This window comes from Mytilus trossulus, chromosome 2, assembly GCF_036588685.1.
Source record: "Mytilus trossulus isolate FHL-02 chromosome 2, PNRI_Mtr1.1.1.hap1, whole genome shotgun sequence".
NCBI classification, from domain to species: Eukaryota; Metazoa; Mollusca; class Bivalvia; order Mytilida; family Mytilidae; genus Mytilus; species Mytilus trossulus.
The window spans coordinates 22,260,109-22,286,264 of record NC_086374.1 but is presented as its reverse complement, the minus strand read 5'-3'; the positions used below and the strand labels follow the sequence as shown (position 1 = coordinate 22,286,264).

The 26,156-nt window shown below is 30.7% G+C and overlaps 1 protein-coding gene across 3 annotated transcripts; it reads left to right on the top strand.

The window, feature by feature from the left end:
- Positions 1 to 136: 136 nt before the first annotated feature.
- Positions 137 to 25,834, top strand: LOC134706744 (leukotriene A-4 hydrolase-like). 3 transcript variants are annotated; one of them, XM_063565957.1, is made up of 18 exons: positions 145 to 213; positions 2,637 to 2,732; positions 3,561 to 3,732; positions 5,181 to 5,320; positions 5,967 to 6,078; positions 6,461 to 6,529; positions 7,116 to 7,273; positions 7,950 to 8,022; positions 9,692 to 9,832; positions 10,364 to 10,458; positions 11,049 to 11,163; positions 11,445 to 11,586; positions 12,218 to 12,321; positions 13,894 to 13,964; positions 17,800 to 17,953; positions 19,964 to 20,046; positions 23,860 to 23,964; positions 24,815 to 25,834. In XM_063565957.1, exons 2-18 carry the CDS (start codon positions 2,659 to 2,661, stop codon positions 24,936 to 24,938), a joined length of 1,932 nt encoding a protein of 643 aa, XP_063422027.1. In that variant the 5' UTR covers positions 145 to 213; positions 2,637 to 2,658; the 3' UTR covers positions 24,939 to 25,834. The 3 variants fall into 3 exon arrangements, with proteins under 3 accessions (XP_063422029.1, XP_063422027.1, XP_063422028.1); XM_063565958.1 differs by lacking the exon at positions 11,049 to 11,163 and adding an exon at positions 10,881 to 10,995; XM_063565959.1 differs by lacking the exon at positions 2,637 to 2,732 and having other exon boundaries at positions 137 to 213.
- The last annotated feature ends 322 nt before the right edge of the window (positions 25,835 to 26,156 follow it).

Here is a 26,156-nt window from a genome sequence, read left to right as displayed (position 1 = left end):
ATTATCACAATCATGACACAACAACAAAAAAGAACAAATTAATGAAATTGAAATTGTATGTAAAAAATAATTGTAATTAATATCACGGGATTTGGAAGTCAACATCGGGACCAACTTCCATGTTTTCTACGTAAATGGGAGATAACTCATTCTAGGTTCGATTTCCAAAATTGCTGCAAGCCGAATGAAATTTAGACAACAGTTGTAAGAAAGGTTGTGAACCTGTTTCATATGTTACTTTATCCAACTTACTTTTGAGTTTTTTTTGAAGCAAATCTGCAATTACGTTTTCTATGAAGAGTTCAAAAGATTCATAGAAAAAATTCCATGGCATATGTCAGAAAACAGGCACTTGTATAAAAAACTTTTTTGTTTTTATAGTTGTAGTCCAAATAATTATGACGTCTTGAAAGGCTAAAATATTTCCAAATAATTATGACGTCATGAAAGGCTATTATATTTTTTTTCTTTGATGCCTTACTTCGACGTCATAACGCCAAAATCATATTTTCAGTTGGACTTTGAGAGGGAATTTACTGCTTTATCTATAAAACGTTTAGCTGATTTCTCCTAAAGATGCTTCATTTTAGGTTTATGAAATATATTTTTGAACCAAACTGGGTACATTTTCACGGACCTGAATTTCCGGATAATGTAAAACTATGGTTCAGTTGAAGTAAGGCATCAAAGAAAAAAAATATAATAGCCTTTCAAGATGTCATAATTATTTGGACTATTGTAGTTGTAGACTGTAGAATTGTGAGTGCATTTTCTGCATACAGTGTATACACGTTTATTTCTTGGTTGTCTACCGAACGAAATATAATTGAGGGAATATATGTCAAAGAGACAACAAGCTGAACAAAGAGCAGACAACACCCCAAGGCCACCAATGAGTTTTCAATGCAATGTGAAAAATAACCCGGTGCTGATTTGACTAGAACTCAGGATAATCCTGAGTTCTAGTCAAATCAGCACCGGGTTAAATCAGCATCTGGTAAAATCACTGTTGGCCTCAGTGAACATCATTTTTTTTAAAGTCAATAAAATCACATATTTAACTCATCTAAAGACAGCAATTGTATAATTCATGTAATATAATCTGTTAAGAAATTTGATGATATACATACAAATGTATATTTCAACCAAATTAAACTGTAAAAGTGTATTCTCTGCCTTCCCATCAAGAGAAAACAAATATAACTGAAGACACAACTAACTACACGAGCAAATATTGTAATATATTTGCTATGTAATAATACAATCCAGTTTCTATAACTAATTTATTAACAAGTACATCGTTTGATGGTCAGACTACAGAATAACAACATGTGTATAAGAACTTCAATTGATCTATTTAATTACATGTTTATATAAGAATGTGCAGACATGTGAGAGTTGCTGATCTGTCAATTATAATAACTGTAACAGATGATACAGTAATAAAAAGTGAGGCGAACTTTATAACAAATATCATTTAGATAATTCTTCGTCTGTTAATGTTATAATGATCCACCCATAAAATAAATGCCTTCAAATTTTTGTTGGGGTATAAATGTGTTTTTTAACATGAAATTTATACAGTCAGGGGTACATGTACTACTAATACAAGTGATTTTCAGAATTGCATCTTTAAGTGGTTTCACAAAAGTAGAGGGCTCATTGAAAGAGGTAATTTGAGAAGTAAAAATGTAATCACTTCAATAAGTGTTTATAACATTTTCTTTGATATTTTCCACAAACATGACAAAAGCTTATTATTTTTATTGGTTAGGCCACACTAAAAAATATTTTGGTTTGCCCAAACCCTACCCAAAGGTTTAGACAGTGGTGATTTTTTTATTTCACTATTTTGATCTTTTATTGATTCAATGAGATAATAGAGAAAATTTACCTCTGATCTTCATGTTTATGTACATGTAATGTATAATAAGTGATTGTTTCTGTTTTTTTTGTCTGCTGAGACTTTGGTATGGTGTGAAATATTCGCTCATCTATCATGTCTTTCTTATATATGTATTAAAAACTAATGTATATGTATACACTTGGTAGTTTGTAGCTTTTAACATAATGTACATTGATTGAATATTATAATTTATTGCATAGCAATATAATATTTCTCACAGAAAATAACCAAAAGTAAGAGTGCAATAAATTCTAACATTGCACTAGCTGACTAGTGCAACACATCTTTAAAATTCATGACATCATCAAAGACAAAATCCTAGTTTAAACCATTTTTTACTTTCAAATATTATATTGCTATACAATAAAAGGGTTATTGCATAACTATTGAGGAATATTATCCCTGGTAGAACAAATATTGCACTCGCAAGCTCGTGCAATATAAAATTCTACTCGGAACAATATTCCCCAATATTCATGCTTTAACCCTATAGTACAGATATCTCAAGATGTCTATGAAAGATAACTGATCATAACCCTTGAAGAAATGAATTGATAAAGAAAAATTTCCAAGCCATTTTAATTTTAGTGGAGAGCATTCTAAAGAAAACAGTTGAGTAAAATAATAACTCATTCATATATATATTGTAAGCCCATTTTGAAATAAAGAATCATGTAAACCCTATGACATCATCATGGTTTTGGAATTGACAGTATGTATTTGTTTCCAGAGATTGGTATTCCTACACCTAGATGATACCATTCCTAATCAAGAGTGCTGTCAGTTTAATTTTCTTAGCTACTGGTATTCAATATTGGCGATATGGGTAAATTTTTTTCTTTGTCACTGCACATAAATGACTCGACTGTTGTCAAATGATTGTATATGAAGAATGCATCAGAAAAATTGGAGCTATTACATGATTACTTTCATTTTGCATCAGATTCTTTCATCTTAAATTTGGGTATCTTATGTGCATGTATTAAACTCCCCATTTGAAATCAACGGTCTATAGCTTGACAGGAATTATAAGTATTAAATCTTTTATAAGCTTTCTTAATTTTGTTATGAGTTGTCAAAAATTTTGCTGCCTTTTCTTTTTCTTCTGATTGTACAAAGCCTAAACAATTTAGAGTTGTTAGGCATAACAACTGAGACATTAAAACATATTCTCTAATTCTACCCAGATTTGTCTTTTTCCTGACCTGTTGATCATGTTGATTACTTGTATTTTATAGTCAACATATGGTTTATTTGATCTCAGTTCTTTATTGAATATAATTGATTGTCACGTTAAATTTTCTTGCTCTCCTCCAAGATTCCCATTGTCATTTCATGAAAAAAGGCGACCATGTCTGTTGCACCACATAAAAAGAACACATGTTTTTTCAGATCATTCTAAAGGAAGGTTTAAAGTTGTCTGCATATCGTCTGAAAAGCATTAGAGAAACATATTCCCCCACAAAATCTCATGCAATGTGATATTCATCCATTCTCAACAGAGTTAAAATTTTGAATATGACAAGTCTCATGTTTAGATTTGACAGTTTAACTGTCTATATATAGTGGATAAACATTGTATCACACTTGAAGCAATCTATATTAACACATTTATATATCTTAAATAAAAATTTAACTTTTATCTTTTTTACAGAACTATGACAAAAGAAGGTTTAAGTCCAAATGACCCTAGTTCCCACTCTCACCCAGAAGACTGTCGACTAGTACACTTAGACTTGGAACTCAATGTGGATTTCAACAAACATATATTTAGTGGTTTTGCCCATCTGACTGTAGAGAAACAAAAAGATGGAGTTGATACAGTGGTATGTAAAATATAATAACCATGATAACTTGTACAATCATGTAATAATGCGTTTACATATATATAGAGGATTATGTCTGACTCATATTCGAGATTTGACATTGCTACCACATGCAAAGTGAAGAAGTTGGATTTCTCCCCCTAACATTTCCTAACTACATGTATTGATAATGTCTCATCATATTCTCTGAAAACAGTCATGACAGTATATTGGTAACCGAGATCTACAGACTTTCTATATAAAAAGCAATTTTGTTATGGTAATTTTAAGATCATGATAATGACAGATTCAAAATGTAAAATAACACACACAATAGATACATAAAATTGATTCCTGTTGAACTTTTACAAATATATATAAACAACCTTTATATGATCTCTTGTGAAGCTAAATTTATCTACCTGTAAGTCATTTTACGTATGAAGTGTTTAAATACACAATATGAATTTATAAATGAAAAATAATAAAATGTTTTTTAAATGCAATGAATATCTCTTTGTTGGAGAAGTTTTAGCTATTTTCATGATTTTCATGAAAACGATAAATGTTCAATTAACGTAAAATGTAAAATAAGGCTTTCACCTTTTTTTTTAAAGAAATTGTTAATTAATCACAATACCAACATTTGACCAATCACTAGAGACACTACTTGAAGGACCTTTGATGTTTCAAATATACAAATAACCGTGACCTATAGTTGTTAATTTCTGTGTCATTTGGTCTCTTGTGGAGAGTTTTCTCGTGGCAATCATACCACATCTTCTTTTTATGCCCCATTTATGGGCATTACATGTATGTTTTCTGGTCTGTGCGTCCATTCATCCTTTTGTTCGTTCGTCTGTCCCGCTTCAGGATAAAGTTTTTGGTCAAGGTAGTTTTTGATGAAGTTGAAGTCCAATCAACTTGAAACTTAGTACACATGTTCCTTATGGTATGATCTTTCTAATTTTACTGCCAAATAAAAGATTTTACCCCATTGTCACGGTCCACTGATCATCATTTATGAATAAAGAAAATGATAGTGCATATGGGGAATCCATGTACTTAGGACACATTCTTGTTTATAAATAAAATGTCCATAAAGTTAAAAAATATATATACATCTTTATTCTCGTAAACCTAAGTTCAATGGTATAGAGACATGAAGTGAGAACACCTGCTTTATCATTATTGTGTTTTTTTGCCCCACCTTGGGTCATTATGTTTTTAGGTCTTTGCCTATGTTTCGTCCGTTTGTCCCGCTTCAGGTTCAAGTTATTGGTGGAGGTAGTTTTTTATGAAGTTGAAGTTCAATCAAATTGAAACTTAGTACACATGTCCCTATGATATGATTTTTCTGATTTTAATGCCAAATTAGAGTTTTGGACCCAATTTCATGGTCCTGAACACAGATATTGATAGTGCTAGTGAGGCATCTGTGTACTTTAGACACATTCTTGTTTTAACAGGTTTTAGATTCAAAAGATTTGAAGATAAAAAATGTAACAGACCAGTCAACAGGGCAACAGTTGTCTTATTCTCTTGGAGATAAACTTGATGTATTTGGATCTCGTTTAGAGGTCAGACTTCCTACTACCAATGGAAATAAGTGAGTAATGACAAAACTTGTAATCATGGTACTGTGGATTCATTTATTTTCGTGGGTACCAATTTTCGTGGATTAGGGGAAAATTGCCAGTTCGTGGATATTTAATTTCGTGGATTTGCCGAAGTCTGCATACAAGTCTATAGAAAAATTGTTATTCATTGAACATTTAATTTCGTTGTTCACTAGTACCCATGAAAACCACTAAAATTGGTATCCAACGAATAATAATGAATCCACAGTAATAGATTTGTATTCTGTAATGAAAAAATTGCACTATAAATTCTTTTGAAAACTTAATATTTTGGGACAAAATAAATTGTCCTGTCTGCAAACTAAATTGTTTTATGATAAAAGAGAAAATCAGTTATAGCAATAAAAGAAATAAAAGACTTAAGTGTAAAAAAAAAATCTTCAATTTTTCTTTCCATGCTTTATGAGCTTAAACTAAAAATGGCTAATACAAAACAAAAAGGTGCATGTTCACAGATAAGATGATATTCTTAGGTCAACCAGCGCAGGAGAATATATAAATACAGTACTAATGTTTGTTTTGCAGCTATCATTGTTACCAAATTGTTATGTGTTTTATCAATAGACTGAACATATGTTTTATTGTTATTAAATTGTTGTATGTATTTATGAATAGACTGAACATATCAATAGAGTATGAGACCTCCCCCGAGGCCTCAGCATTTCAATGGTTGACAGCTGATCAGACAGCAGGGAAGAGACAACCATATTTGTTTAGTCAGTGTCAGGTATGTACAATAGGTTTTTCTAAAATACAAATGCACAATATTTGTTATAAATTTCTCACTGATACTGTTAATTTAAACCTGTTTGATAATTAAGAATTTTTTATAAGTCTACTTTGAGGGAAATTTTGATTTTTCAAATTATTGTTTTCTACATTATTAACTTTAAAATTTAGCAACTATTGTTGTCATCTATAGTTCCTATGGAAATGCCAAAAAAGATACCTTGTTTTACCATTTGTAAAACCAACTTAGTCAACATTGTCAGGTTATTCTGAAGAATTAACCAGAATGCAGAAAGCAGATACACATGTCATATATGGTAATGATGAAAATATAACAGTGCTTAGGATAAGTACCAAATGATTTTCCTCTTGTTTTCCAGGCAATTCATTGTAGAAGTTTTGTACCGTGTCAAGATACCCCATCAGTAAAGTTTCCATACACTGCCAAGGTAAAGTACTGTGTATTATCAAGATTATCTGATCATACATGTAATTTGTGTATGCCTATTTTAACTCATGTGAAATGGGCAGGTATACATGCCACATTAGAACAGGTCTACCATGCTTCCATGACAGCTGAATCAAGCTAAGCTCCATCTCAGCTAATGATTTCATGATAAGACAAGTATATTTTGACTGAAATCTTTATTAGGTGCAGCTAATGATGTTTCAATATGTTCATGTCTATGATCTGTACATAAAAATTCTCATTAGGTGTATTAAATATTGGACAAATTACCTCAAACATTAATATACATAATGTATTAAAAAATACAGAATCTACATCAAATATCTTGTGTCATGTAGAGGAAATGATTTGGCAAAGCAACATACTCAGTTGAAGTTGTTTTTTTAATCATTCAACCAACCCATTTGAATTTACACAAGTGTCCCTTGCCACTGATATAAACCATGTGGCACACTTTAATTTGAAATATAACAAAATTCAAAGTTTGGTTAATAAAAACAGAAATTAAGATAATCAAACAATTTTTTGTGAGAGTAAGTGCATTACTGTGGTTTTAATTTTCACAGATAACAGCACCAAAGGAGATAACTTTACTGATGAGTGCCATAAGTACAGGATCGGAGACTTCTAGTAGTGATAATACTAAAACTATTTATAGATTTGAACAGAAAGTACCAATACCATCTTATCTTATTGCTATTGTTGGTGGAGATCTAGAGAGCAGGTAATATCAGCTTTTCATCTTTTTTTACCCTTGTATGACACATTGCACGAGACTAAGAAAATACTGAATTTTGCCCCTTGGAAATATTAATTATATGGAAAATTGTTGTAAGCACTCTAACTTGCAAATCCTTGTAAGATTTTAAGGCCCCATTTATGGGCAATTATGATTCTGGTCTGTGCGTCAGTTCATTCATTTGTTCATCAATCTGTCTCGCTTCAGGTTAAATTTTTTGGTCAAGGTTGTTTGAAGGCCAATCAACTTGAAACTTAGTACACATATGATATGATCTTTTTAATTTCAATGCCAAATTAGAGTTTTGACCTCAATTTCACGGTCCACTGAACATAGAAAATGATAGTGCCAATCTATGTACTATGGACACCTTCTTGTTATCAAACTTATAGCACAGTAGTTTATTTTAGCAATGTTGCAGACAAGTTAGAAAATTGATACAAATTCAACACTTTTACAAGAGTTATGTCCCTTGGACTTTTTTTCTTCTTCAGAAAATGGTTTTGGATATATAAGCACTTTCAAGTCTACATTTCTTTAAGATATTTATAAAAAGTTGTTAAGAACCCTTCACGTCTCGGTCACTCTCCCCCACCCCCCTAAAAAAAAATCATCAGAAATTATACTCCATCTTCTGAATTTCTTTTATTTTCATTTTCAGAGATATTGGTCCACGGTCAAAAGTATGGTCAGAGAAAGAATTTGTTGATGCAGCAGCTTTTGAATTTTCTGAGGTTTGTAAATAACTTGATATTTGCTTAGCAGACTATAAAATCTAATATAAAGTGTTTGGGAAATCAAAAGGAATTTTTTGGTATCTTTATTTTTACCATGAAACTAGATAGATAGAAAAATTTAAAATAGTGCCAACTGTTTCCTCATCAATATTAAAATATACTATCAAAATCTATATTGAAACAAATACAATGTATCATTTGATAGGTTTGCACTTTGAAAAAAAGCCATCTTGTAGAGAGAAGCAGTGAGCAAAAATATTGGGCACTATTAGTATATTTCACTGACTGTAGATATAAGACGTACTGTCTTCAACACCGAGTCTTCACCATGTTGACTCACACCCCAACAGTAAGCTATAAAGGGCACAAAAATGTCATTTTAAAACCATTCAAATGGGATAAACAATGGTCTAATCTATACAAAAACTGAGAAATGAGATTAACTTATGAACCACATTAACAAACGACACTGCACATCATATTCTTGACTTAGGACAGGTGCAAACAAACACAGCAGGTTAAAATATTTTAATAAGTACCAACCTTCTCCCTTTTCTGAAACAATAGTTAACATCACAATTTCACAACATAAAAAAGACACAATATGAACACATTTGATCAAAAGAAACATCCCCTGGTAAAATCACAGATCTTTAGATTTGCAAATGTACATGTTTAAAGAACATCATGAAAGGTCTTAAAGATCAAAATGATTTGTTCTTTTGTATTTCCAAAACAATCATCAATAATGTTTTCACAACATTTGCCAAAAGAAACATATGATTCTGAAAGGTGTTTTCTTAAATTTGAAACACATGGATATCAACTTTAATTTTTATTTAAGTTCAAAGAAAATATGTTATGAAAATATGTCAAAACTGATTTTCTAGACCCAGACAATGTCAAAGACAGCATAAGATTTATGTGGTCTGTATCTCAGGGGTCGGTATGATCTTATGGTTTTACCTCTCTCTTTTCTTTTTCTAGACAGAGACAATGTTAAAGACAGCTGAGGATCTATGTGGTCTGTACGTCTGGGGTCGGTATGATCTCATGGTTTTACCTCCCTCTTTTCTTTTTCTAGACAGAGACAATGTTAAAGACAGCTGAGGATCTATGTGGTCTGTACGTCTGGGGTCGGTATGATCTCATGGTTTTACCTCCCTCTTTTCTTTTTCTAGACAGAGACAATGTTAAAGACAGCTGAGGATCTATGTGGTCTGTACGTCTGGGGTCGGTATGATCTCATGGTTTTACCTCCCTCTTTTCTTTTTCTAGACAGAGACAATGTTAAAGACAGCTGAGGATCTATGTGGTCTGTACGTCTGGGGTCGGTATGATCTCATGGTTTTACCTCCCTCTTTTCTTTTTCTAGACAGAGACAATGTTAAAGACAGCTGAGGATCTATGTGGTCTGTACGTTTGGGGTCGGTATGATCTCATGGTTTTACCTCCCTCTTTTCTTTTTCTAGACAGAGACAATGTTAAAGACAGCTGAGGATCTATGTGGTCTGTATCTCAGGGGTCGGTATGATCTCATGGTTTTACCTCTCTCTTTTCTTTTTCTAGACAGAGACAATGTTAAAGACAGCTGAGGATCTATGTGGTCTGTATCTCAGGGGTCGGTATGATCTCATGGTTTTACCTCCCTCTTTTCTTTTTATAGACAGAGACAATGTTAAAGACAGCTGAGGATCTATGTGGTCCATACGTCTGGGGTAGATATGATCTTCTGGTTCTACCTCCATCTTTTCCTTATGGTGGAATGGAAAATCCATGTCTGACATTTGTGACACCTACTTTGTTGGTACGTTATAACTTAGGATATATCATATCTAGATTGCAAATAAAAAAGGAGATGCAAAATGACTTGCATGTAAGCAACTACAGGTCACACTAAGACCTTTAACAATAAGAAAAACCTGTATGGTATAGTCAACTATCAAAGGCGTAAACAAAATAAAAAGTGAAAAATTCAGTGAGAAAAACCAGTGACTAGCCTTTAACAAACCACATATAAAAAAAAACAAGAAAACATGACAGACAGCGACAAACAACAACTGCTGAACCACAGGCACCAGGGCTTGGTCAGGCACAAAGAATACGAGAGACTGATAATTGCATTAAAGAGCATTTGAAAGTTTTCCAACACTTTAACCTAAGTCATGTTACAGTGAAAATGAGATCATGCACAGTAAATTTTTAATTAACGCTAAATTTTGGGTCCAATATGGTCCATATTACCTATACTCTTTTCATTTAGAACAAGATTTTTAGTAAAGCAAACATTAAATTAATAATATATCGGTATGTAAGTCTTTTTCACTCATTACTGCAGGCTGGTGATAAGTCTTTAGCAGATGTTGTTGCACATGAAATCTCCCACAGCTGGACTGGAAATTTAGTCACCAATAAAAATCCAGAACATTTTTGGTAGGTTTATAAGGACTTTTTTGTATGTTATACATATGAAATTAGGAAGATTTGGTTTAATTAACAGAATGTCCTATACCTTATAGCAACCTATAAAAGGCACTACCATGACAATTGCTTAAAAAAACTACACTTAATAACTTTTGATTTCTATGATGTAAAACAACAACAAACAACAACCACTGCATAACAGGAATCTGATTTTGCACATACATAGTGTGGTGGAGTTATACATGTTTTGGGTCACCCAACCATCCTCAAATCTGGAACAATTGTAAAAAAAAAGTAACAATCCTTATAGTGCTTACTGTATTAAAAACAGATCACCTAATTTTAAGTGCAATTCCATAAATAGATAGTAAACTTAGTACAAGTTTTCAATACAAGGGTAATCCTATGTAATTCTGGCATTTCCATGGTAGGTTAAATGAAGGTCATACTGTTTTTGTGGAAAGGAAAATAAAGGGTCGAATGTATGGTGAACCTTATAGACAAATTAGTGCTGCTGAAAGATGGATTGAATTACAACAAAGTGTGGTAAGATCTATTTAGATAAACAAACCTCATCAGATATTAATCTTTATGGTCAGGTTAAATGAAGGTCATACTGTGTTTGTGGAGAGAAAAATTCAAGGTCGAATGAATGGTGAACCATTAAGACAGTTAAGTGCTGCTGAAGGTTGGAATGATTTACAACAAAGTGTGGTAAGAATTCTTTACAATTTTTGCATGACTATGTTTTCCTCTATTTCTATATGTAATACGATAGATGTAACTACTAGTAAATGCTTAAAACTGCATCTAGTTTAAAATACACATGAAATGCTGCTATGCTATAAAGAATCCATACTTTGATTTCCTTGTTTCTTTTGTAATTTGGATGTAATCACACTTGTCCTTGAAAAACTGGAACATTTTTAATTTTTCATGTGAAAACATGGACTTAAGTTTATTAATCTATAAATATATGATTAATATTTTTGCAGGTGGATGTTTTAAAAAATGGTCCCTATACAAAACTTATACCAGATTTGAGAGGAGTGGACCCTGATGATGCTTTCTCTATTGTACCATATGAAAAAGGATTCACATTATTGTATCACCTGGAAACAATTCTAGGTGGACCCGGTAATATTGATCAAATGAATCTTCATACTCTTATAGGTCATCCCTTCCTTTTAAAAAGCCACAAAGATTAATGTTTCAAAACACAACTGCAAGGTTCCAATTATTGGTATTGTTAAAGATCAACTTTTCTAAAGTAATGTGTATTCATTTCTTTTTGACGGTACCAATTTTTGTGGATTGAGTAAAAAAATGTATTTCTTGTGGATATTTGAGTTTGTGATTTTGCTATTTTCTGCTAAAATTAACCAAACTCCAAGCAAAATTCAAAATGGAAAGTCCTTTATCAAATAGCAAAATCAAAAGGTCAAAAATATTTTACAGAAGTGGTCACTTTAATTGAAAATGAAAAATATTGTATGTAGTTTATAATTGTAATTGTTGACCAACGAACAAAAATGTGAGATCAATTTTTGTAATTTAAGGAAATGCTGCATAAAAGATTTTGTGTTTGCAATGAACATAAACTAAACTTGTAATTTGAGCCAAACTGATTGAAAGAAAAGGATTTCCCAAAATTTAATACCATGTAATAGTTTAAATCTGATTTTTTCTTCAAATTATTTATGGAAATGAACTTGGTTTTATATACATTAATGTAAGATAATTATTGAAACTTAGCCATATATTGTAGATGAATTTGAACCATTCCTGAAGGCTTATATAGAAAAATTCAAATACAAATCTATTGATAGTACACAGTGGAAGGACTTCCTTTTCTCATTTTTCCAGTCAAAGGTGGGTCTGTGGCTTTAATCGTCCTTACTATGATCACTTTAAATATTAGGATGCATGTAAAAAGATTATGTCTCAACTTTAGATTCCACTTTCAGAAGAAGAACCTAAAAAGTGAAAGCCATATTTAAAAATCAAAGATGGGAACAAAATAATCAATTTTGTTTGTGGTCAACATTTTGGGTACTCACAACAAGACCATTAGTGCTAGAATGGTTTAGATATTTTATAAAAAATAATTTCATGAGGCATATTAAACTGTTTATAATTACAAAATATACAACTTGATAATTAGGCCACGGTTTTTTAATTTGTTGGTTTACGGATTTTCTCCATGAAAAAGTCGGGTCGGTCGGTCGGAAAAAAAAAGAAAAAAAAGATCTTTCAAGACAGAAAACTGATATGCAAAATAAAAATATATTTCACCTTTCTAATATATGTTTGTCATACTATTTTTTCATCGTTCTTAAATTTTAGTTTGATAATTATTATTGCTCAGCTGTAAACATCACATGACATTGTCTAATAATTTCCCGTAAAAAAGGGGGGGGGGGGGGTACACTGACAAAGACGAAATTAAATCGTCAATTCACAAACAAGAAAAACAGATTCACGTCAGTTATTTGACTTAGCTTTTAATCAAAACTTGGTGAAAAATAATAAGCACGAAAACTGATAGAGAAAAAAAAAGTAAAAAAGTCGTACGAAAATAAGTTTCAACACACGTGTCAAAAACGTAATAGACTCGTCCATTGGAAAAACGAGAATATCAGGTTAAATAATCTGTTGTCATGCATTCCCGTTTTTTATCCAAATGGACGATATTTTTTTTATTATCTATGAAACAAGAAAATATCAAATGATTTGTTAAAACTCAGTATTTTAACTTGATGTCTTGAACTTCCACCTGTCCTCATTTGGACAAGTCTATTTATATGAGAACATGCATCTTACGGACTGGTGACAAATAAGGGAAACGAACTTATTGTGTAATTGGTTTTAAACACAGGTTTCGTTCTGCAAAATTATTTGCGCAAACAACATTTCAAGGTCATTAATAATTGATTTGTCTATTTTTAGAAACGTAAACTGAAAGTTTCATTTTTCACAACAGAAAGTGTCATCACTTCTGTTAGTGATTAATGCATTTTATTTCATAAAAAAGGATATTTTAATTATTTTTCAGGGATAATGCATTTCTTAGGGTCGGCGAGAATAAAAAAAAAGCCTGAAAATTAGATTTTATTTTTATTTTGGAAATCGGCAAAATCGGGTCGGCGGATCCGTAAACCAACAAATTAAAAAATCCTGGCCTTAGCAATTTTTCAATATTTACAACTTTTACATACATTCAATGCATCTACTCAATATTGACCTATTTTACAAAATTTTAATTGTTTGTGTCTATGCGATTATAAATGTTACATACTGTATACTCAGAATTTTTAATCGCAGCTATATTTATGACAAAAAAAGTTACAAAATTAGACTAGGTCATTGATAAAATTTCCAAATAAACCTGGCTATCTTAATGGCAGAGTAATTTGATTTGATTTTTGATTTACCTCTGTGTAGGTTGATGTATTGAACAAAGTGGATTGGGAAACATGGTTTTCTGCTGTTGGGATGCCACCCATTAAACCAAAGTAAGTTTATTAATATTGTACATTTTATTTTATTTCAAAAGAATGGATGCGGACATATATGTGTGCAGGATAAATAGCCCTGAAACAAGATAATTAGTTATGGAGTGAGAGTTGCAGATATATTTCAATAAAACGTATATTTTGAATGACATTATAAAATTATCTATTTGTGAGCTTGTGTTATGTGGGTTTTTTTCTCACAAAAACTATAAAAGACATTTGTTATGAAGGAATAAATACAGAGAACAAAATACCTTGTAATGACCTGTGATTGGCGTTAATGTGATTGATTATTCTTTAGCTTTGTTCTTTAAAAATTCCACAGACAAACTATTTAAAGTGGTCAGATCATTCTCCTATTATTCTAAATTATTTAAATTACCACATGGTAAAAATATAAATTATTTAATGCCCAAAAAGGCGCAAGCCAGGGCCGACCGTGCAAGGGCTGTATAGCCAGTCAAGGTCGTTAAAAACTTCCATTTGTTTGTCCTTCCTATGGTGATTTAAATGGAATGAGCATACTTTTTCCATCCTATTGCAAAAAAATGTGGCATTATCATGCTTTCTATTTCCTATGGCATCAACAAAAATGCAAGTCTTATTAGTGCCCTTTTAGGAAAATCTTTTAACAGAAATCTGTATTAGATATAAGAATGTGATTTCTTATGACACTCACTAAGTCACATTATTAGCAATTATAAATTCTTCTCACAATATTTTCTGAATTTACTGTATTTATAATTAAAATTTAGGAGAGGTAATTGTAATAATATTTGATCGGATGGATTGGATGCAAATAAACTTCTACAAAGTAAGTTAAATATAATTCATGCAATATTTATAGAACTTTATTCATAGAGGCATTTTTATTTATTTCATTACTGTTCTAATTATAGATATGATTCAACTTTTGCCATAAAAAAGGAGAACTGTCAACTTCACAAAAAATCGGAGCAATATCATTAATATATAAAAAAGAAGATCCACTTTCTCTAAATAATTATCGTCCAATAACTCTGTTAAATTATGATGTAAAATTGTTAGCTTATGCACTTGCTCAAAGATTAAAACAAGTTTTACCAAAAATAATTCATACTGACCAAAAAGGTTATATAAAAAATAGATACATAGGTTTCAATATTAGACAAATACAAGATATAATTGATTACTCAGAGAAATTTAAAGTAGATGGAGCCATACTTTTTGTTGATTTTTCCAAGGCATTTGACTCCCTTGAATGGAACTTTATGTCAGAAACCTTAGTAAAATTTGGCTTTAAAAGTAGTTTTATAAGATGGATTCAAACAATGTACACGGACATAAAAGGTTGTATACTCAACAATGGTTGGGTGTCCAGCAGTTTTAATATTTTTCGCGGAATTCGACAAGGATGTCCAATTTCTTCGTTAGCCTTCGTATTAGTAGTTGAAATTATGGCAATTAAACTAAGACAAGATAATAATCTCAAAGGTTTAGAGGTGAAATTAGATGGTAGAAACTGCTCACTAAAAATATGTCAACTTGCAGATGATACAACACTTTTTCTGAAATCACCAAAAGATGTTAGTTTAGCAATGAACATAATTGAAACTTTTGGAAGTTTATCAGGATTAAAACTTAACAGAAATAAAACAGAAGGATTTTGGCTAGGAAAACTTAAAAATAGCAGAGATAAATTTGAAAGCATAAATTGGAAAACAGATAGCATTAAAAGTCTTGGTTTTTACTTTGGTTACAACAATCAAGACTGTCAAAAACTAAACACTGATAAACAGCTAAAAAAATGTGAAAAAATTATATCAAATTGGATGAAAAGAAATTTAACATTAATAGGTAAAATAATAGTAGTAAAATCACTAATTCTTCCAAATTTAACTTATATTGCATCAAATATGTACATCCCAAAGGAAATAATACAAAAGTTTAAAACTCTAGTATATAAATTTATATGGAATGGAAAAAAAGATAAAATTAAACGTGCAACCCTTTGTAAAGACTATTTAGAAGGAGGGTTAAAAATGATCGATATAGATTTGTATCTCAAAGCACTTCAATTACGCTGGATTTTAAAACTTAAACAAAATTCTGGTGAAAATTGGTCAATCTTACCCCAAGTTTACTTAAACAAATTTGGTAAAAACCTTTTGATATTTCAAATGAACATTAAAAATGTTAATATGTTAGACAAAAAAATATTTAAATCCCTTCCTGAGTTCTATCAGCAATTGATTAAAACTTGGATTAATGTTAAGGGGGGACAGACAAAGACCCCGCAAACATTTCTAGACATAAGAAAGCAGATTTTATGGGGTAATCATAACATACAAACAAAAGGAAAACCCTTATTATTTACTAAATGGATTGAACAGAATATTTTGTATGTAAATGATATACTTGACGAAAAAGGTTATATATCAGAAAATAGAATATTAACCAAAATAATAGATAAACGTGATTGGATTCGAGAATTATCCTTATTAAAGAAAGCTATTCCAAAACATTGGCAGAATATTTTAAAGCAAGAAAGCTCATATAAAACAACAGTCAATATAAATAATTCAAAAAATCTGCAAATACTACTCAATCATAACATTCATCCAGAAATGGGTAATAAAGAAATATATTCAATACTATTTGTCCCCCATAAGCAAGAAAAACCTGTAGGTTTTCTAAAGTTGGAAAGAATCTTTGAAGAAAATATAAAAATAAAATTTAAAAGCACTCTTGATTTTATTTTTAATTACCTAGATAACAACAAATTTAAAATGTTTAAATGGAAATTGCTTCACTTCATCCTTCCATGCAATGAACTGCTAGTTCAGTGGAAAGTATTAGAAAACAATACTTGTAATTTTTGCAAAGAAATTGACAACTATAAACATTTTTTTATTACATGCCGGTATAATAATACTTACTGGCAAGAAATAAATAAGCTTTTACTTTATCTTCAAATAGATAGACACATTCTAAAGATAGAAAATTTAATAACTGGCTATAAAATTGCAGACAAAAAATATTCTGATATAAACACCCTGATAACAGTTATATTTTTCTCAATATATAAGGCACATTTTGTCTCAAACAAAAAAGAAACAAAGATAGAAATCTTTAAAATTTTTAAAAAAGAAATAAACGACATAATAAAATTAAATGCGATAAGAAACATCGAAACCGGAAAAATGTTAATAAAGACGTCAACATATTGTAACCTGTAAGTAAAAGTATTACTGGTTGACAAATTAACATATGCTAATTACCTTGGCCTAGTCTAAATATTATACCACGAGGTGCCACAAACAAACAAAATAAAGCTACGCAAATAACCTTTTGATTTGAGTTAACATAATTATTCACTTACCTATATGTGTATTTTCCTAAATAAACATGATCAAGAATGTAAGCTAGGAAAAATAAATCCATAATATCACAATATAAAAGAATATTAAAAAGTTAGGCTAACTCCAATACACTATTCTCGAGACACTCCTACACACGTTACCTGTACATGTCAGAAAGTAAATACACATAATATAATAACAAAACGGCACGGCGTAGAACCGTAAATTTTTCCCGATTTATAAACAGAAACACACAATTTGATTTTTAAATGAATGAATCTATTTGTATTGATGTTTATTTATATAATGTATTATGCTTCATTGTAAAACACTAACATTAATATAATATTTTATTATATATTCTCCCTGGATGTATAATAATTGATATACAGGGATACTTAGCCTAAAGCTGTAAGCTAGGTAAATTGTTAAACAGCATTTAGTGCAATAAAGATGATCTAATTGTTTCAAAAAAAAAAAAATAATAATTATAGATATGATGAAAGTCTTGCTGTACCTTGTCAAGAATTATGTGATAAATGGTCTGCAGCATCAGATAGTGGCCTGTCTCAGTTTAGTGCCAATGATATTCTGAAGCTGACATCCAACCAGATCAGAATATTCCTTTATAAAGTATTATTATTGGAGGTAAATAATAACATAAGTTTTGTCATTTAATTATTTTCCTTGCTAATTTCATCTTGCCTTTAATTTTTCATGGACACTTTGGAAGGGTGCATACAATTGTTTACTAACTATATACAGAGACATGTATACTAAAGAGATTAGCGACTTGTAAATCTCGCTGACTTCACGCGTGTAAATTCGTACCCAGCATCCTCTTATCATATGATAACAAGATTAACAGCAGTCTAGACAATCGATAATAATCACTCGGAACACCCTGTTGTTTTTCTTTGTATTAAGGACCAGGACAAAGACTCTCAGAATTAAAATCTTGTATTGTCCATGCATGCTATGTTAATTTTGTAATACTTCCCTAAGAAAAAGCTAAGAATCATCCATTCCGCCAAGATTGATTAATTATTATGAAAACAAAATGTCAAAGTGGCTTGGTACTTAATTTAAAAGGCTTCGTGGTGCATATATGTCTGCAATTGCAAAAAGATATTCCCTTCTTCAAACAAAAAAAATTATATATTTATAATGCATAACAACATGACAAAATATGTTGCGCTACTTTACACGGAGATAAAAAGCACCAGGGGTTCACACTACCTTGTTTATGATGTTAATAATTCATCTAGAAAGATTTGTTAACAACAGGTGACATTTCTGCATGTCCAAGTGGTTTAATTTATACATGAGTTACTAACTTATTAAGAGGAAGAATCATACAGCTACTGATAACATAACATGTTCGATCTTTACCTCATGTACCTTACAGAATGTTTACTTATTAATAGGTGTCAAATTATAAACAGTTTTATTACCATGATCAAGATTTTTAATTACCAACATTAAAACCTGAAACAATGGAGCTTAACAACAAGAACATTAGCATGTGTTTAGTAATTTAATTATCATTGCTTTAATTGTCAAGTAAAAGAACATTATGACTCTGATTATGTCAATATTTTAAAATTTAAAACAGTATGTGAAAACAACAACTAAGAACACAAAAACAAACCTTTTTTTCTTTTAAATATGCTACTTTCGGATCAGCATGTAAAAATGTATGCTTATACTGTGATAAACTCAAGATTATATACCATGAATAATAAAGACTGTTAATAAATATATCTCTCTCGTGTGTCCTCAGAACCAAGCTTAATCCTCCAAGAGCAAAGAGATATTAAAACTATTTCTTAAAATATTTCACAGCTACATATGTGTGGATATAAATCCTCACTCAAAATTGTGCTAAATAGTGACCTCGAGAAGCCATTTTGAGACCATTCAAGTAGTTTTGTTATCCGCAACGATCATTTTATTCAGGATTATCCTAGTCCAACTATAATAGAAGAAATCGTTTTATAAACCTTATATGTCATTGTTTAAACAAGCACAACCTCGAAATATTGCTTAGTTTTGTTTATTTTTGTTCCAAAAGTCGGGAGCCTTATCGAGTACTGAATCTAAAATTTGGGCTTCTTGAAACGGGATATAAATTCGCCTATAATTTTATTAACTATTACTTAAGAAAGCTTACAAAAATTACAAATAAACTATGCCTCTATATAAATTTAAATTACTCTTAACTGAATTGTGTTGATATAGATTGTATTTTATTATAATTTGGTTGTTTTCTGTACTTTAAAGCTGTTTGTAAATAATCAATATGGCGGATAGTTTGGCGAATTTTCTACTCTCGAGAAATCTCGTGCACACGCGTGAAGTTGACCGCTGGTTAATAGCCGTAACGATAAGTTGCCAATCTCTGTATTTATATGTCTCTGCTATATAAAAGTGTCCTCTGAAAGACAGCTCAAAAGATTGGTTTTGGTATCAATTCAGCATATATATATATAGCTACCAGATTGCCTTGTTGATAAGACAACACTAAATTCACAACTTTTAAAATGATAAGTTCTTAATAATACCATATCACAAAATGCTTGCATTTTCTGTAAGGACTTGCTAAATCTATTGATATGAAAATTATAAAAATAAGAATTTATTTGTTTTAAATTTCAGAGTCCATTGTCCTTAATCAAAGTAAAAAAAATGGAAGAATTATACAAGTTCAATGATAGAAAAAATTCAGAAATCAGACTAAAGTAAGTTTACGATAAATAATTGTCCAAAAGTGTGTATCATAGTTACAAAATTAGTAAACACCATAAAGATATGCAAACTGAATGTACAACAGGTTATTGCTATATCCTTGGGGGAAAAGCCTCAACACAGGATTTATGTTTAGTCAGACTGTGTCATCTTTGACCATTTTTTGTTATTTTGTAAATAGTATATAAAAGTGATATACTTTTGTAAAGCAGCTCTATCTGAATGTAACAAAAAGTAAAATCACAAAAATACTGAACTCAGAGGAAAATCAATTAGGAAAGTCCATAATACATGGCAAAATCAAATAACAAAACGTATCAAAAACGAATGGACAAGAACTGTCATATTCCTGACTTGGTACAGGCATTTTCAAATGTAGAAAATGGTGGATTAAACTTGGTTCTATAGCGCTAACCCTCTCACTTTAATAACAGTCTCATCAAATTCCGTTATATTTACATGATGCGTTAAATAAACAGTCACAATAATAAAATAGTCAAAATATGGGTACATCAGTCATCATCGTATAACAATTTTAAAAGAGGACAATTTAACCGAACACAAAAACATCTTCTATCTACGAACACATTAATTGATTTGTTACTTTCTGACTGATTATAAATATCCAGTTAAAACATATTGACACCTTATGTGTTGTGTGATTGTAGTGGTAATTAATTATTCCTTAAATGGAAATCTGGACTTCATTTCAAAGGACTATTTTTATATGCCTTATAAAATTTGGATGGGATGTTTTATGGTATACAAATGTCTATACTTTTTTGGTGATGATGCAAAATTTTATTGAGTTTTTTGTAAAAAACAAAGGTTTTTTTTTCACATGTCGGGCCGTATGATAGAAATTATTGATGATTATTGCATAAAAATTCACACACAAGACGATGGGCGTATCATGCGCTCATGGCACAGCTGTTTATTGAAATATATACTTGGCACAACTTTATTAACTTCAACTCCATTACTCATCAAAATCTATACTAGACATCTAATAAAGAGGACAATGATTATGAAAACTAAAAATGTTGCCCAATCAGCATCAAATTTTGTCCAAAGACTTCTTTGAAATGATGTGTGTAGGCAAAATAGAAATAAAAAAAAAAGGTCTTTGTCATCAACATTACACTTTTGCACTGAAAAACAGGCAAAAACAGGCTTCTATTTAACCAATTACAAATTCTTATGAACATTTTTCATTGTCAATTGTTTAGAAACTGTCAGTGCAACTTGTTCATTTGATTTTTTGATGGAAGTACACCACTAATTCATGGTCCCATTGCTTTCTATGTTAAATTCCTCCGTTTCAAGCAGGCACACCTCTTATATTTTAAGTTCAAATAAAGTGGCAATCATTGCATGTCAAAGCAACACCTTCTGGTGTCCTGTACTGAAAAAATCAACATACCTTACATTGCATATAAGAAAGAACTGGTTCCCAGAACTTAGGATGTACCAAAACAGGTACTTCCGATCTGACAAAAAGGCAAAATGTACCCTCCTTTTTATACGACCGCAAATTTTGAAAAAATTTTCGTCGTATATTGCTATCACGTTGGCGTCGTCGTCGTCGTCGTCGTCGTCGTCGTCGTCCGAATACTTTTAGTTTTCGCACTCTAACTTTAGTAAAAGTGACTAGAAATCTATGAAATTTTAACAAAAGGTTCATGACCATAAAAGGAAGGCTGGTATTGATTTTGGGAGTTTTGGTCCCAACGTTTTAGGAATTAGGGGCCAAAAAGGGCCCAAATAAGCATTTTCTTGGTTTTCGCACTATAACTTTAGTTTAAGTTAATAGAAATCTATGAAATTTTGACACAAGGTTTATGACCACAAAAGAAAGGTTGGGATTGATTTTGGGAGTTTTGGTTTAAACAGTTTAGGAATTAGGGGCCAAAAAAGGGCCCAAATAAGCATTATTCTTGGTTTTCGCACAAAAACTTTAGTTAAAGTAAATAGAAATCAATGAAATTTAAACACAATGGTTATGACCACAAAAGGAAGGTTGGTTTTGATTTTGGGAGTTTCGGTCCCAACAGTTTAGGAATTAGGGGCCAAAAAGGGACCCAAATAAGCATTGTTCTTGGTTTTCGCACCATAGCGTTAGTATAAGTAAATAGAAATCTATGAAATTTAAACACAAGGTTTATGACTATAAAAGGAAGGTTGGTATTAATTTTGGGAGTTTTGGTCCCAACATTTAAGGAAAAAGGGGCCCAAAGGGTCCAAAATTAAACTTTGTTTGATTTCATCAAAAGTGAATAATTGGGGTTCTTTAATATGCCGAATCTAACTGTGTATGTAGATTCTTAATTTTTGGTCCCGTTTTCAAATTGGTCTACATTAAGGTCCAAAGGGTCCAAAATTAAACTTAGTTTGATTTTAACAAAAATTGAAACCTTGGGGTTCTTTGATATGCTGAATCTAAAAATGTACTTAGATTTTTGATTATTGGCCCAGTTTTCAAGTTGGCCCAAATCGAGGTCCAAAATTAAACATTGTTTGATTTCATCAAAAATTGAATAATTGGGGTTCTTTGATATACCAAATGTAGATTCTTAATTTTTGGTCCAGTTTTAAAATTGGTCTAAATTAAAGTGCAAAGAGTCCAAATTTAAACTAAGTTTGATTTTAACAAAAATTAAATTCTTGGGCCTCTTTGATATGCTGAATCTAAACATGTACTTAGATTTTTGATTATGGGCCCAGTTTTCAAGTTGGTCCAAATCAGGATCTAAAATTATTATATTAAGTATTGTGCAATAGCAAGTCTTTTCAATTGCACAGTATTTTGCAATGGCAAGAAATATCTAATTTCACAATATTGTGAAATAGCAATTTTTTTTTTAATTAAGAGTTATCTTTCTTTGTCCAGTATAGTAAGCAAGAAATATCTGCAAGAATTTTTTTTAATTGGAGTTATCTTTCTTTGTCCAGAATGAACTTAAATCTTTGTTATATACAATATACAATGTATATTCACTTTTTACTACCAACTGATAAATTTAAATAACCTTTACCATTCAGTGATAACAAGCAGTTTTTTTTACATCTTAATATTTTATGATGTATTTAAATGAGTAGTAATTGTTGCAAACTCCATTAGAATATTTTAATTGAAATTAATTTTGGAATAAGGGAAAGGGGGATGTGATTAAAAAATTGGGTTCAATTTTTCTCATTTGAAATTTCATAAATAAAAAGAAAATTTCTTCAAACATTTTTTTGAGAGGATTAATATGCAACAGCTTAGTGAATTGCTCTAAGAGAAAACAAAAATTTTAAGTTCATTTGAATACATTCATTCTGTGTCAGAAACCTATGCTGTGTCAACTATTTAATCACAATCCAAATTTAGAGCGGAATCCAGCTTGAATGTTGTGTCCATACTTGCCCCAACTGTTCAGGGTTCAACCTCTGCGGTCGTATAAAGCTACGCCCTGCGGAGCATCTGGTTAAATTTCATGCCATTTTTTTATTATTCAAATTTATCAGTCAAAAATTGTTCTACGATGATCAGCAGTCATGCAGCTTTCATTTGATACCAAAATTAATAAAATATTCTAAATATTTTGAAAGTTATGTCCATGCGTAGGAACTATTTTGTGTTAAATATGTACTACTTTCTGGTATGTGCTTTCTGGCCGGGCCCGAATTAGTGGTGTTACACCTGATCCATTTTTATCCTCAAAGATTTACTGTTTTAATGATTTTTAGATAATAGTGTGCATTTTTAGGTGTCACTTTTGATGTGCTTCATATCTAATTCTTTTTGTTTTTGTTTATTTCAGATGGTTATTATTGTGTTTGAAGGCACATTGGGAGGATTCTATTCAATATGCTTTAAAATTTGTGAATGAACAAGGCCGGATGAAATTTGTCCGGCCTATTTACAGGTAAGTTTCCTATTAAGGTGTATAGTTTAAGACCTACTGTAAAGTCTATTTATTAGTTTGTTATTAAAAGAAGTCTTTACTTTGGAGGTGTGTCTCAGTGGTTGTTGTTGGTTGATATCTGTCATATTTGTTTTTCATTTGTTGTTTTGATCTGTTTTTTGGTAAAATTGTTTTACATTTTGTTATGTCAGTGCTATTTATAGTTGACTATACAATAGGGGTTAACTGTTGTAAAAGGCCATATAAGGTGACTCATAGATGCTTATATCTATTCACTTGAATTAATTGGCTAACTTGCAATCATGCATTGTTCTTATTGTATTTTCAGGAATAGCAGTTTTCCTATTATCAGCAATTTTCTTTATTTCTGCAAGTTTTCTAAAAGAAGAGTGTTCCAAACTTGCCTATACATTATTACATTGTTTGCAACAAATGCTATTGACCTATTAAAATAAAAACATTCTTTTTACATGTCTGAAGCCATACAACAATATATGTTGTCAAGAAATGTCCATGATGATCAAAGCAACTGAATGGCAATGCATAGAAAAAAATATAGTTTCTTACACTTTCTTCTTTAATTCCATTAAAAAGGAAGCCCATTGTCAATGTAATAAAAAGAATAACTAAATGAAGAATTCAAATATCTAAAAAATGTTTTAACTCGTGACCAACAACACTGATAATTAACTCATATGCTACATGCATTCATGAATTAATGTGTTTTTTGGTCACGCTTTGAATATTTTTCTAAATATGAATTCTTTGATTAGTTACTTTATAAATAACTTCAAAGTTGTATCTAGAGACGAAATTTAACATTTATTTCTTATTTTTCTTCTTTTTTTAGAGCCTTATATGCATGGGAAGGTTCAAGAGATACAGCCATAAAGAATTTCCTATCCAAACGTCCAGAAATGCATACAACAACAGCAGAATTAGTTGCCAAAGATTTACATCTAGGAAGTTCATAATCAATCATAAGAACAATGTTTATGCTGTTAGAGCAGTGCTAGTGAATGAAACTTGTTTTACATAATCAGAACATGTTTATGAATCATAGGACATATTCAGGGGCATAGAACAATATCTGCAAATCTGTTTAATGATTTATAAAATGTATGGTAGCAATTTGATTTATAAGATATATGATAGCAATATGATTTATAGAATAATTAGATATTTACTTATAAGTCCTAGATTATCCTTATTAAATAAGATGATGTAATTTCAATTTTGATGTTTGTTTTGTTAAATGTTCTTTGGAAGTATCTATGTTAACATTGATAATATTTCATGCTTTATCATTGTTAATATATAAGAGGGTGGTAAAAGTGGTAGCTTCATGACGAATAATGGTAAAATTTCTTGCCAAATGAGGTTAACAGTAATTTTTGGTGTATGACAATAAAATGTACACTGTCTTTTAGACGAAAAAAACATCAACTTAATTTGACGAATCACGTTAATTTTTTTCGAAAAATGATGGAAACAATAATTATTTGAGACCTCTGATGAATCACGATAAGGATATTTTGACGAATCTCTGTAAAATTTTAACCAATTTGAGGCTAACGGTAGCGGAAATGACTATTTGACACCTGACGTTAAAGGGCATTGCTACCCTCATATATAGGAGATATATACTGATAAATAAATATAAATATTGGTTACAAGGATGATTTATGTTATGGAATTTTGAATAGTCTACTTTACATGGTAGTCCTGTTATATGTTGACTGAAGTCTTTTAAGCTATCATATGTTAATTATGTTGATTTTTCATATTGTTAAAATCAAATATCATTCCACAGACATGTGAACTCTGGTATCAGTCAGATCTTGATTATAATAAAAAATCAAATAAATTACTTTCTTTATTTTTTTTGCCCTTTTTGTTAATGGGGCACTGGCTACGAGATATATATAAAATATAAAATATGATTTTATTTGTTCAATCTTTAATGAAAGTGAAAAAGTGAAATAATAATTTGCTTTTTAGAGGCCAGTATGGTCCAACTTTGTCAAAATGAGCTAAGAAATATTGATGATGAATTATTCACTTGAATCTGTATTCATGTGAACTTCAATTTAATAACCCCTAACCTAGAGGTGGATAACAACAGTTTTAATACTCCATGTTATGTGAACCACCTGTTCCCAAATTAATACTTCAGTAACTAAATACTATAT

Excerpts from the sequence above, each read along its gene's own strand:
- LOC134706744 (XM_063565957.1), top strand. The coding sequence starts at position 2,659 with ATGATACCATTCCTAATCAAGAGTGCTGTCAGTTTAATTTTCTTAGCT. Across the intron at positions 3,733-5,180 it reads AAGATGGAGTTGATACAGTG|GTTTTAGATTCAAAAGATTT; the intron begins GTATGTAAAATA and ends TTGTTTTAACAG. Across the intron at positions 11,164-11,444 it reads ATGATTTACAACAAAGTGTG|GTGGATGTTTTAAAAAATGG; the intron begins GTAAGAATTCTT and ends ATATTTTTGCAG.